Source organism: Littorina saxatilis, linkage group LG15 (genome assembly GCF_037325665.1).
Source record: "Littorina saxatilis isolate snail1 linkage group LG15, US_GU_Lsax_2.0, whole genome shotgun sequence".
NCBI classification, from domain to species: domain Eukaryota; kingdom Metazoa; phylum Mollusca; class Gastropoda; order Littorinimorpha; family Littorinidae; genus Littorina; species Littorina saxatilis.
The window spans coordinates 2,665,196-2,680,022 of record NC_090259.1 but is presented as its reverse complement, the minus strand read 5'-3'; the positions used below and the strand labels follow the sequence as shown (position 1 = coordinate 2,680,022).

General features: G+C 40.3%; 1 protein-coding gene across 1 annotated transcript in view; it reads left to right on the top strand.

Annotated features, from left to right (window-relative positions):
• Window positions 1-12,488: 12,488 nt before the first annotated feature.
• The window catches only part of LOC138948200 (sushi domain-containing protein 2-like), a 164,653-nt gene continuing 162,314 nt past the window's right edge, over window positions 12,489-14,827 (top strand). Inside the window, exon 1 of the mRNA XM_070319701.1 lies at window positions 12,489-14,250. Within this exon, the coding sequence (XP_070175802.1) occupies window positions 13,930-14,250 (321 nt within the window). The 5' untranslated portion in view covers window positions 12,489-13,929. The remainder of the gene's footprint in view (window positions 14,251-14,827) is intronic.

Here is a 14,827-nt window from a genome sequence, read left to right as displayed (position 1 = left end):
GACTGCCTCCAGTATGACATTCTCTTTGGTCTGACTGCCTACAGTATGACATTCTCTTTGGTCTGACTGCCTCCAGTATGACATTCTCTTTGGTCTGACTGCCTACAGTATGACATTCTCTTTGGTCTGACTTGAAATGAAATACCGCCCTCGACGTCGACATTAGGCTGCTCAGTTTGGGGCGGACAAAATTAAGTTTCATGAGATTTTGTTTACCTATTTAGTTATATATGTCTAAATCCAAAAACAAAGAGACTGCCAACGTTCCAAAATTCAGAATCAAAAAACAAGAAAGGTAAGTTGTTGGAACGTTTGTTTGTTTGTTTGTTTGTTTGTTTGTTTGTTTGTTTGTTTGTTTGTTTGTTTGTTTGTTCATTCGCTCAGCTTCCTGACGAGTGGACGTAAACTGATTCTATCAAGATAAGTTTTGTGTGAATATTTGTTTGTCTGTTCACTTAAAAGACCGTTGGGTCGAAATATGTGTGAATGTATTGTTTTGTCAATAACAAACGTTCCAACAACCTACCTTTCTTGTTTTTTGATTCTATGTCTAAGACATTTTCCAGATACAGTCGAACCTGCTTTTGCGACCACCTCTCGAAAGTGACCACCTGTCCACAGCGACCGCCCCAAAGGACCACGATGATTTGTCTATATAACTGACCCTTCCATAGCGACCAGCTGTCTATAACGACCAGGTCGGTGAATAAAACCCAGGTTGTGAGTATTGTATAAAACCCAGGTTGTGAGTATTGTATAAAACCCAGGTTGTGGGTATTGTATAAAACCCAGGTTGTGAGTATTGCATAAAACCCAGGTTGTGAGTATTGTATAAAAATGCACTTGCTCTCACACAATGAAAGTAAGACCAGAAGTTTGCGCCAATATCTTTTTGGTGTTTGGAGAGTATACATCGGACGCAAGGCGATACTCACTTATTTGAGCAGTTGCCACCAGATTTCACAAAGCAAAATAAAATAAAATAAAGTAAAATGAAACAAAAATTAAATGAAATTAAAACAAATAAAATAAAAAAGAGATATAATAAAATAAAATAAATAAAATAAAATAAAATAATGTAAAATAGAATACAAATCGGAGACAGAAAAATCAGTCGAAACATTGGGGTTTGAGATCAGGAGAATACATAGTGAAAGTTTACAACTTACCCATTTCAGTGACAATATGTCTATAGAACCTGACCGCTCAACGACCTCAGTCTATACAACCTATATATTATAAACTCAGTGAAGCCAAAGCTCTTTGATTCGGTCAATGTAAATAAGCTGATCTTCTTCCCGTTGCATTTGTAAATCCAAAACTTGATCAGTCTTCTATTATACCCATGGGTCATGATTTTGAAATACGAGAAGTTTTCAATTAAAAGATGAAAGACAGCTTTCAAAAAAAAAAAAAAAAAAAAAAAAAAAGGCGAATGTGTAGATCAAGTTGCACACATAATTATATGCAAGTCAAGCAAAAATCCTTTCAAATGAGTGTCGTCTTTGCGAAAATGAATATCTTTGTCATGCAAAACATGCAAAACAAGTGAGAAGAAAGGTAGGCCTACCCTTATTATAAACACACGTAAGCCATGCATGTATCGAAGAAAGTTCTCTTCAGGTTCACACCCCCCCCTCCCTCCCTTCACCCTTTTGAGTAGACCTATTCAAGAACAAAGCTTAAGTCAGTGTTTGCAAGTCTGCGACATAAAACAAGTTTGCGTGTGTGTGTTTGCGTATTTTTGTGTGTGTGTGTGTTTGCTTGCGTGTCGCGTGCGTGTGTGTGTGTGTGTGTGTGTGTGTGTGTGTGTGAGTGTGTGTGTGTGTGTGTGTGCGTGCGCGTGTGTGTGTGCGTGTGTCTGTGTCTGTGCGTGCGTGCGTGTGTGCGAGCGTCCGTATGTATGTACATGTGCGCGTTTGAAGAATAACCAACACACACCTTCCGCAAACTATTCACCATGTCATTCCTGAAACAGTACCAAGGTGATTCGTCACTCGGTTGCTAAGCAACGGCCGTGTCCTTGACGTGACCTTAACAGACACCCTGTCTAGGCACACGGAGACTGACTTTTCTTGTCACGTCACAGTCGTCAAGCGAGACTGAGTGGAGATAAAAAGTGAGAGCGGACCCATGAGCGAAACAAAGATCTCGTTTTCCGCGTTCCTGTGAGCCGAGACGACGAGACGAGAGAGTTGCTTGATGTGTTCGGTTGTGTGTGTGTATGTTTGTGGGTGGTTGGGTGTGTGTGTGTGTGTATGTGTGTGTGTGTGTGTGTGTGTGTGTGTGTGTGTGTGTGTGTGTGTGTGTGTGTGTGTGTGTGTGTGTGTGTGTGTGTGTGTGTGTGTGTGTGTGTGTGTGTGTGTGTGTGTGTGTGTGTGTGTGTGTGTGTGTGTGTGTGTGTGTGTGTGTGTGTGTGTGTGTGTGTGTGTGTGTGTGTGTGTGTGTGTGTGTGTGTGTGTGTGTGTGTGTGTGTGTGTGTGTGTGTGTGTGTGTGTGTGTGGCGGTGACCCCCCACCTCCTGCACCTTCCCCTATCATTCCATCTCCAGTCCATTTTGTGTAATATGTGAAAGTTTCAGTTACTGCTTGAAATCATCATCATTTGCGTGTACCTCGATCAGGATCACATGCAGAACAGAGGCCTTGAAAACGATTCAGATTCAGATTCTTCAATACATGAAAAGGCTGCACGCAACGACGAGCACTTTTTTTCTTTTTTTTGTTGTAATGAACGAAGCTGTAGACACACCTTGATCCCAAGTACATCATGCCCTCAAAACACGATCTATTCATTTTACTGTTTTGCATAAAAACCCACCTTTATAACGAGATGCATCGAGGTGTATCGAGTGTCAGCGATGCTTCTTTCAAATTGTGAAGCGGGGAGCGTGTTGGACTGACTTAATGACTGTCTCTGCTTATGTGACATAATCATACCTGTATATTCACGTGGCGGGTTCTTTTCAGCCGATGCGAGACCACACCCTCAACATTATTAAAGATACTTTTATTACAACCAAATGAGGCATAACGCGATTGACAAGATCTTAAAAAATAGAAAAGAAACTAGGAGAACGTGAGCGCTCGATCTCATGTCCTGTTATTATTGTTATTATTATTTAACGTGGGAGTTTCAGCCTATGAATGCAGAAGAAGAAGGACATGGTGTTCAGCCTATGAATGCAGAAGAAGAAGGACTTGGTGTGAGAACATCCCTCCCTTCCTTGACACACATCACAGACCGATTGCATGGCTACCTCCTGCCCAGAGTGGAACTTTTTAGTTGAATTAATTTTCGTATATTAACGCGGCTGCCAATTAATTATAAAAAAACGCAAAAAAACAAGAATGGTACGTTACTATACTGGGACGTTATCATTTTTAACAAAACAAGATTTTTTATTGTTGATTTTTGAACGTTAGTATATGTCTGTCTGTTTTGGATGTCACTTGATTCAGCAGTCTGTCTGTTTTGGATGTCAGTTGATTCAGCAGTCTGTCTGTTTTGGGTGTTAATTGATTCAGCAGTCTGTCTGTTTTGGATGTCAATTGATTCAGCAGTGTGTCTGTTTTGGATGTCAATTGATTCAGCAGTGTGTCTGTTTTGGATGTCAATTGATTCAGCAGTGTGTCTGTTTTGGATGTCAGTTGATTCAGCAGTCTGTCTGTTTTGGATGTCAATTGATTCAGCAGTCTGTCTGTTTTGGATGTCAATTGATTCAGCAGTCTGTCTGTTTTGGATGTCAATTGATTCAGCAGTCTGTCTGTTTTGGATGTCAGTTGATTCAGCAGTCTGTCTGTTTTGGATGTCAGTTGATTCAGCAGTCTGTCTGTTTTGGATGTCAATTGATTCAGCAGTCTGTCTGTTTTGGATGTCAATTGATTCAGCAGTCTGTCTGTTTTGGATGTCAATTGATTCAGCAGTGTGTCTGTTTTGGATGTCAGTTGATTCAGCAGTCTGTCTGTTTTGGATGTCAGTTGATTCAGCAGTCTGTCTGTTTTGGATGTCAATTGATTCAGCAGAACATTTCCACTCCGCGCAGAAAGAAGCTGCTCTGTTGATTCTTGGTGTGTGACCAAGTGGGAGGCTGCTCTTATCCCCGGGCAGAGTCTGAGTGATTGTACTTGACTGTGGGTGCACTCTGTTTTGGGGTGCCGAACATGTTCATACTTTCGTACCCACATCTACACCTTTGATATATAGTTATTACTCCGGTTTCAGACGGTGTAAGTTGACTAGTTAGCTATACGCGTATTCCAGGAGAAAACGCTTCGTAGCTTTTTGGCTTTAAATGTTTTTGTTGAAATGTAACTTCACTGACACAACCAGTTTGTCATGTTCGAGTTGTCACTGATTTGAGACAAACTTATTAACTTTTTTTTAAACATTTCTGATACGGGGAGTTCGTTCTAGTTACTTGATTTTTCCACCCCCCCCCCCCCACCCCCCACGTCCCCCTGCACATTAATGGTTATGCGTTATAAGTAAAACAACAGGCGATCCTCTCTGACACCAAGTTGACCAATACAAATTACATGTAATGCAAAGTAAAAATGCATTTGGAATTCACATGTAAGTGTCTTTTGTGCAAACGTCCCAATGTTAAATGAGAACGAAGATGTAACCAAATTAATGGTAACACAGCTATAAGCTTTTCGTGACAAATTAATAAGTGAAGAAAGAAGGATAGAAGGACAGAAAAAATAAAAAGAAAGAAAGTTTGAACTGAAATAAATAAATACAGAAGAGAGAAAGATAGAGAAAGAGAGAGATACATAAACAAGAAAGAACAAAAGGAAACAAGTCGCGTAAGGCGAAATTACTACATTTAGTCAAGCTGTGGAACTCACAGAATGAAACTGAACGCACTGCATTTTTTCACAATGACCGTAGTCCGCCGCTCGTGCAAAAGGCAGTGAAATTAACGAGCCTATTTAGCGCGGTAGTGGTTGCGCTGTGCTGCATAGCACGCTTTTCTGTACTTCTCTTCGTTTTAACTTTCTGAGCGTGTTTTTAATCCAAACATATCATATCTATATGTTTTTGAAATTAGCAAATAATGAAGAATAAGATTTTGGATCATTTGATAAAAAAATAATTTTAATTACAATTTTCAGATTTTTAATGACCAAAGTCATTAAGTAATTTTTAAGCCTTCAAGCTGAAATGCAATACCAAAGTCCGTCCTTCATCGAAGATTGCTTGGCCAAAATTTCAATCAATTTGATTGAAAAATGAGGGTGTGACAGTGCCGCCTCAACTCTGAATCGCTCTACACACACACACGCACAGACACACACACACACACACACACACACACACACACACACACACACACACACACACCACGACCCTCGTCTCGATTCCCGCTCTATGTAAAAAGAAACTCCACAAACGATTACATCCTTTATCGTCCTCATGTGCATCTATACAATCATTAATGTGTAATGGGTGGACCCCTCAAACTTCATCTCAAGTGACGCAATTCATCCTTTTAAAATAGTCGCTGACATCTTTTCATTGCTGTCAAACGGAGCGTGTCGCGATTTATCCATTTTTAAAAGTCGTCCACGCCCAGTTTCGCATCAGTGAGTTAATGCAAGCATTTGACGCTTGATAGAACGGTGCAAATCCTTCTCGTCTGCTTCAACGGCGGACGTGTCGTTTTCCACAGGGCGGGTTTAATCGCTGTCAAAAGGCTCACATTAGTTCTCGTCTGGAAAAGAACAGTTTTTGTTCACGGTGATAAAGACAAGGCGAAGGTTAGAAAGGTACATATTTTCGTGAAGACGATCTTGTAGATGACTGTAGGTCCGTTCAGGCCATTATCATGCCATAAGTGCAAAAACAAACAAGCAACAAACAAGCAACAAACTAACAAGCAACAAACAAACAAGCAACAAACAAACAAGCAACAAACTAACAAGCAACAAACAAACAAGCAACAAACAAGTAACAAACTAACAAGCAACAAACAAACAAGTAACAAACTAACAAGCAACAAACAAGCAACAAACAAGCAACAAACAAACAAGCAACAAACAAACAAGCAACAAACAAACAAGCAACAAACAAGCAACAAACAAGCAACAAACAAGCAACAAACAAACAAGCAACAAACAAACAAGCAACAAACAAACAAGCAACAAACAAACAAGCAACAAACTAACAAGCAACAAACAAGCAACAAACAAGCAACAAACTAACAAGCAACAAACAAACAAGCAACAAACAAGTAACAAACTAACAAGCAACAAACAAACAAGCAACAAACAAGCAACAAACAAACAAACAAACAACAAACAAGCAACAAACAAACAAGCAACGAACAAGCAACAAACAAGTAACAAACTAACAAGCAACAAACAAGCAACAAACAAACAAGCAACAAACAAACAAGCAACGAACAAGCAACAAACAAACAAGCAACGAACAAGCAACGAACAAGCAACAAACAAACAAGCAACAAACAAGCAACAAACTAAAATGAAATTAAATATATCAAAGGTTAGTGATTGGAACATTGATTGTTGTGACAAAAATAGACATTTCCTGATGGCCTGGATAGTGGACAGACAGGTGCTCGTAATTATTAGACAAGACAAAAATAGACATTTCCTGATGGCCTGGATAGTGGACAGACAGGTGCTCGTAATTATTAGACAAGACAAAAATAGACATTTCCTGATGGCCTGGATAGTGGACAGACAGGTGCTCGTAATTATTAGACAAGACAAAAATAGACATTTCCTGATGGCCTGGATAGTGGACAGACAGGTGCTCGTAATTATTAGACAAGACAAAAATAGACATTTCCTGATGGCCTGGATAGTGGACAGACAGGTGCTCGTAATTATTAGACAAGACAAAAATAGACATTTTCTGATGGCCTGGATAGTGGACAGACAGGTGCTCGTAATTATTAGACAAGTCAAACAAAACAGAGGAAAACGTAACTTAGTATGACTTGGATGCGATGTCTTGCACTCTTTTGGCAAAACATAGACCTTCCCGGCAAAACATAGACCTTGCCGGCAAAACATAGACCTTCTCGGCAAAACATAGACCTTGCCGGCAAAACATAGACCTTGCCGGCAAAACATAGACCTTGCCGGCAAAACATAGACCTTGCCGGCAAAACATAGACCTTGCCGGCAAAACATAGACCTTGCGCGGCCGGCAAAACATAGACCTTGCCGGCAAAACATAGACCTTGCCGGCAAAACATAGACCTTGCCGGCAAAACATAGACCTTCCCGGCACTAACTAACTTTTCTTGTTTTTTTGATTCTGGATTTTGGAACATTAGCTGTCCATCTGTTCAATTTGGGGTTTATAGGACAAGGGTAGCCTTCAACTTGACTTGGACACGCACACAGTACAGGAATAAGCCTACACTGACACACACACACACACACATACACACACACACACACACCTCCCTCATCCCAATCTCCCCCCCCCCCCCATACACTGACACAATAAAAACATAGTCGAGCAGAGCAACCGAGAAAGTATGGTTTAGGAGAGAGAGGTAATTTGAAAGTCAGAGCCTGAGACCAGGTGCAGGCAGGAAGAGGGAGTGACTGCTCCATCCTACCTGCTAATTCACCAATGGACCAATATTTTACATTGCGCATTTCGCGCACCTTTCTCCCTGGTAGCGAGGTTAAAGTCGTCACCTTCACACGTCACCACAACCCTTGACCAACTTGGAGTGGAAAGCACTAGTTGTGCTTGCGTTTTTTTTCTCCCCCACGGGATAGCAGCCCGAATTTTGTAAAAACCAAATTATAATCAAAATGATGTCAGCCTCCATGCCCCCAAATCTCCTCCCCCTTCCGGCATGTGTCTGTTTCGCTGTCCTTGGCGCACTTCTAACCTCCTTTTTCATCTGTTTGTTTATTTATCTATTTTAACCTGGCACCGCTATGTGAACAGGTGAAAGAACTGAGTAAAAGAAAAGTCAGCATCCACTCAAATACTGTCATTTTTCTCTCTGAACATTTAGTGAAAGGGTCCCCTTTATATAATCCACGCTGCGACCCCTTGACCCCTCCCCCCCCCAAAAAAAAAAACACAAAAACCACCCACACCCACACACACACCCTAATGGAAAAGAAAACAGCATCATCATCAACAACAACAACAACAACAACAACAACAACAACAACAACAACAACAACAACAACGACCAAACAACACACAAACAAGACAACAGAATCCAGTTCCAAACTTCAAGAGTTCCCCTTTTCTTTACAAGTCCACGTCGCAATTTTAAACCGTTTCCTTTTTTTGTTTTACCTGGCACCGGTCCGCACGCAGGTGGAAGAAGGGAAAGAAAACACAGCAACGCCCTTCGCATCTACCCGAGTTGAGCTTATTTCCCGCTCCGGACTCGTCGTCAGTTTATTTGTGCTGCCTCCCTCCCGACTCCTGTCGTTATTCTTAAATAGAAAAAGAGTCGAGGAATATAAGTAAGCAGGTAAAAGCCAGCATGGTTTGGTGTTGGGTGAAGGGCAGGGGTGGTGCTGGAGATGGGGGGGGGGGGGGGGGGAGAGATGGAGGGGGTGGGGTGGTGACAGTGGGAATACAGTGGGTACAACAAACGTGATATGCTCTGTGTGGATTTGTTTAAAACTGATGTCCTCACAAAACCAAACAAATAGACAAACAAACACCCGCCACTCACACACACAACTTGAGTAAACAGGCTAATGAACAGAGCAATACACTTTTGTTTTTAAAAGCCGGATACAAACAAACAAGCGTTTGACTAATTAGTTACTCAATGAAAAATGAGAATTAACCGATCACTCCATTCATCATAAAAATCGACCCGGGTAAACTAGGATGAATGAATAAATAAATAATAAACTTAAAATATGACAATGATTAGGCCTAAGTAAACTTGAACACAAACACATACCGCAACGTCGGTGGCCATACACTACTATAGTACTATTGTTGAAACCATACCATGTGTAAACAAATAGCAGAGATAATTAAGTTTAAAAAAACCAAACAACGATCAAAACACTGATATAAACAACCCGTTATTACTGAAAAAGAATTGAGTAGACAAAACGATCAAAACACTGATATAAACAACCCGTTATTACTGAAAACAGTAGACAAAACGATCAAAACACTGATATAAACAACCCGTTATTACTGAAAAAGAATTGAGTAGACAAAACGATCAAAACACTGATATAAACAACCCGTTATTACTGAAAACAGTAGACAAAACGATCAAAACACTGATATAAACAACCCGTTATTACTGAAAACAGTAGACAAAACGATCAAAACACTGATATAAACAACCCGTTATTACTGAAAAAGAATTGAGTAGACAAAACGATCAAAACACTTATATAAACAACCCGTTATTACTGAAAACAGTAGACAAAACGATCAAAACACTGATATAAACAACCCGTTATTACTGAAAAAGAATTGAGTAGACAAAACGATCAAAACACTGATATAAACAACCCGTTATTACTGAAAACAGTAGACAAAACGATCAAAACACTGATATAAACAACCCGTTATTACTGAAAAAGAATTGAGTAGACAAAACGATCAAAACACTGATATAAACAACCCGTTATTACTGAAAACAGTAGACAAAACGATCAAAACACTGATATAAACAACCCGTTATTATTGAAAAAGAATTGAGTAGAAAAAACGATCAAAACACTGATATAAACAACCCGTTATTACTGAAAACAGTAGACAAAACGATCAAAACACTGATATAAACAACCCGTTATTACTGAAAACAGTAGACAAAACGATCAAAACACTGATATACTAACAACCCGTTATTACTGGAAAAGAATTGAGTAGACAAAACGATCAAAACACTGATATAAACAACCCGTTATTACTGGAAAAGAATTGAGTAGACAAAACGATCAAAACACTGATATAAACAACCCGTTATTACTGAAAACAGTAGACAAAACGATCAAAACACTGATATAAACAACCCGTTATTACTGAAAAAGAATTGAGTAGACAAGACGATCAAAACACTGATATAAACAACCCGTTATTACTGGAAAAGAATTGAGTAGACAAAACGATCAAAACACTGATATAAACAACCCGTTATTACTGGAAAACAGTAGACAAAACGATCAAAACACTGATATAAACAACCCGTTATTACTGAAAAAGAATTGAGTAGACAAAACGATCAAAACACTGATATAAACAACCCGTTATTACTGAAAACAGTAGACAAAACGATCAAAACACTGATATAAACAACCCGTTATTACTGAAAAAGAATTGAGTAGACAAAACGATCAAAACACTGATATAAACAACCCGTTATTACTGAAAACAGTAGACAAAACGATCAAAACACTGATATAAACAACCCGTTATTATTGAAAAAGAATTGAGTAGAAAAAACGATCAAAACACTGATATAAACAACCCGTTATTACTGAAAACAGTAGACAAAACGATCAAAACACTGATATAAACAACCCGTTATTACTGAAAACAGTAGACAAAACGATCAAAACACTGATATACTAACAACCCGTTATTACTGAAAAAGAATTGAGTAGACAAAACGATCAAAACACTGATATAAACAACCCGTTATTACTGGAAAAGAATTGAGTAGACAAAACGATCAAAACACTGATATAAACAACCCGTTATTACTGAAAAAGAATTGAGTAGACAAAACGATCAAAACACTGATATAAACAACCCGTTATTACTGAAAAAGAATTGAGTAGACAAAACGATCAAAACACTGATATAAACAACCCGTTATTACTGGAAAACAGTAGACAAAACGATCAAAACACTGATATAAACAACCCGTTATTACTGAAAACAGTAGACAAAACGATCAAAACACTGATATAAACAACCCGTTATTACTGGAAAAGAATTGAGTAGACAAAACGATCAAAACACTGATATAAACAACCCGTTATTACTGAAAAAGAATTGAGTAGACAAAACGATCAAAACACTGATATAAACAACCCGTTATTACTGAAAAAGAATTGAGTAGACAAAACGATCAAAACACTGATATAAACAACCCGTTATTACTGAAAAAGAATTGAGTAGACAAAACGATCAAAACACTGATATAAACAACCCGTTATTACTGAAAACAGTAGACAAAACGATCAAAACACTGATATAAACAACCCGTTATTACTGAAAACAGTAGACAAAACGATCAAAACACTGATATAAACAACCCGTTATTACTGAAAAAGAATTGAGTAGACAAAACGATCAAAACACTGATATAAACAACCCGTTATTACTGAAAACAGTAGACAAAACGATCAAAACATTGATATAAACAACCCGTTATTACTGAAAACAGTAGACAAAACGATCAAAACACTGATATAAACAACCCGTTATTACTGAAAAAGAATTGAGTAGACAAAACGATCAAAACACTGATATAAACAACCCGTTATTACTGAAAACAGTAGACAAAACGATCAAAACACTGATATAAACAACCCGTTATTACTGAAAAAGAATTGAGTAGACAAAACGATCAAAACACTGATATAAACAACCCGTTATTACTGAAAACAGTAGACAAAACGATCAAAACACTGATATAAACAACCCGTTATTACTGAAAAAGAATTGAGTAGACAAAACGATCAAAACACTGATATAAACAACCCGTTATTACTGAAAAAGAATTGAGTAGACAAAACGATCAAAACACTGATATAAACAACCCGTTATTACTGAAAAAGAATTGAGTAGACAAAACGATCAAACATACACACAAGTGGGAATAAGGTAAACTGCAAAATGATCAAACATGCAGACAAATAGTAAGTACAATAAAATAAACAAAATCCCATGATTAGGTATTATAGCGAGGGAAAAATCAGCACAATTTCAGTCACTAGAATTCTTCAACTTCACGGCATACTCTGTTTGATCTACTTGTCAGCAAATCACTTCTTTTATCCGCGAGACCCGTTGAACAACTTTACAGTCAATATTACCCTCAACCCTTTATTCGCAGCTGAAAAAATATCCAACATTTTTTTCAAAGATCTATTCAGTGCAGGTTTATTAGAAACGTGTATACGCCCTGAGCTATATTGAGTGTAGCTCTTGAACAGAAAGCTGTCTGCCTTTATTCAAACTGGAACTCTTCCAAACCCATTTACGATCACGCCCTATCAGCACAATAAGAGGCACCTTTAGCTCTAATGAAATTCGACAATACGAAAAGGAAGACCAACTTCTTCGAGGGAGTCTAGTTAATCGTCAGAGAATAAGAGAGAGAAAAAGAAAAAGGAAAAAAATCCGAAACCTATAGACTGCTCGCGAGTCAGGGAAAAAGAGAGAGTAGTTTCCCTTATTCCGCGAACGATGAAAATAGCATCCTGTGACGTCAGAGGCGTAAAAGGCCGAACAAGCAAGCACTGTTTGACACATTGTATGGGGGTTTCTCGCGCCGGCGGTAGTTTGGGGGGTTATGCCAGAAAATTGCTTCGTTCTCTGCTCCAAGGACAGCTAGAAACAAACAGTTTGTACCCAACGGTGCACCAGGAACCAGACTTCACCGCTGGCCGATCAAGCGAGTCGGACTTTACCCCAGGGATCGAGGATTTTGACCACACCCATGCCCCTCTCCTCGATTTCTGACCCACATCGCTTCTTCAACAGTGTGTAGTTTTACGCTACTCTGGATAGTACTGGCGGTGAAGAGTTTTCTGAGAGAGTTTCGTTCATCCACCACAGAGTGAAAGAGGCAGGAAGGAGCGTGCACCGAAAAAGGTTTGCAAGTTTCCGTTTGCTCTGTAGTCAAAAGTTTTGACGACAAATATTCCAGACAAGATCGTCTGCTTCAAAAAGTTGTGAAGCTGTTCTGTTGTGTGTTTCGATTTGAAGAGAATTATTACTCCCCGCCACGTGTGATTTGAAAGATTAAACAACAAATGTGAAAGAATTTCCGGTGATCTGTTGAGTTAATATACTCGAATCATCGTGTGTTGTTTGATGCGGATTATAAGCCTGTGCAGGAGGGATAGCGCGTCGTATGTGTACGAAAGGCTAGTGTGTTAGGAGCAGGCGACACGCGTGTGTAGTGGAGGTGTGGCCTTTTAGTGTGTGTAGTGGTGCTGTGGAAAGAGCCTCAAGTGTGTAAGCCGCTGGTCCGGTCAGCTGAAAGTGGAATTTCACTCGACTGCGTGTACATCATCAGCTCTCTCAGCACACACACGGAAGGAAGGAAGAGAGAGAGTGGTGGGGAAGGGAAGAGGAACTGAAAGTTGGAGAAACATCGTTCTCCGCCATGTGACCGCTGTTGGGACGGGGCTGTGTCGGTGAAGGGGGGATGCCAGGACAGTTGTCGTTGTCGCTGGCGTCGGCGATAGCTGCTGTAGTGCTGGCTGCTCACTCTCACCTCTATCACCATCAGGGGAGCGACGACGACAACGGTGATGATGTTGACTTGAGGAGTGTGTTGTTGGTGTCCGCGGAAGCGCAGGGTGTGAGGCCGGAAAGGTTGTCATCGAGAGTGGACCTAACGCTACCTGGTCTCACCTGCCGTCATGAGTTCACATGACCCTTTGCCACATTCTCTGCTCCGTCTTCGCTGCCGCCACCACCACCACCGCCACAACAACGACACAACAACATTTGCTACAACGACTACCACCACCACCAACGCTGCTGCATCTACTACTACTGCCAACCCCCCTCGCTTGGACTATGCCGCCCACCCCCCTCTCAACACGCTCATCGCTTCCGACACGAAAACAAACCTCGTCTCCGCTGAAGAATCAAAAACGACGAAGACGACAACTCCATCTTCGACTGCGTCGACGACCGCCTGTTCCCCCTTGTCGGCGCCGCCGTTCTTGCAACTGAAGGCGCGCTCCTATAATGTATGTGGATGCACAAAGGACGTCTCTTCGCCGAGTGCCTCCTGCGAAAATTTCCCCGACCCCAGGGCTGTTTCGCCCCTCCCTCGTCAATCCAGGACCTCGATCGTACCATTCCAACTCAGCGTATGGCATTGTGCTGCTGCTGCTTAGCACCCTGCTGCTGCCCGTAGTGTCGTCGCTGTCGCAGAACGCTTGGTTTTACCCGTACGGAGAGGACGCCAGTGACAATGCCACAGAAAAGACTGATGATGGTGGATCTGGGAAGATTACTCTGTGGCAGCCCTTTCCTTTCTTTGCCAAACGACACGACAAACTTTATGTGAGTATTATTAACATTTGTAAGACAACTGTGAAAACTGAAAAATAATCACTTCATCTTTCTTAGTTAATGGCACAGTGTGACAGTTCTTCCCGTGATTGTCAAAACAGTTCAGCTCACCGTCAGGCCAAGCTTTTTGTACTGGTTACAACATCCTCCACTTTGTTTACATTGGGAGTTTTTTTTTAAAGAATTCATTTTTGAAAGTCTACTGGTGTTTAAAGAAAAAAAAAAAATTCATTGAAAAAAATTCCAACTCATCTCAGCAAGCAGTCAGGGTGTTGATTTTTGGTATGTATGCAAATGGAGGGATTGTCTTACCTGGAGGGATTGTCTTACCTGGAGGGATTGTCTTACCTGGAGGGATTGTCTTACCTGGCCAGATCTGAGTTGGCAAGCCAAACTGTTGTCACAGGAAGGAGTGTGCCTTTTAATTTCCAGTTGTCTTCATCATCTTCAATCATCATCATCACCATCATCATCATCACCATGGCTTGGCTTCACTGAAGGAAGATCTAAGATGGGATATATATCCTAGTGGTCTGCGGGCACTGTCATGGCTGATGAGGCCAGTACC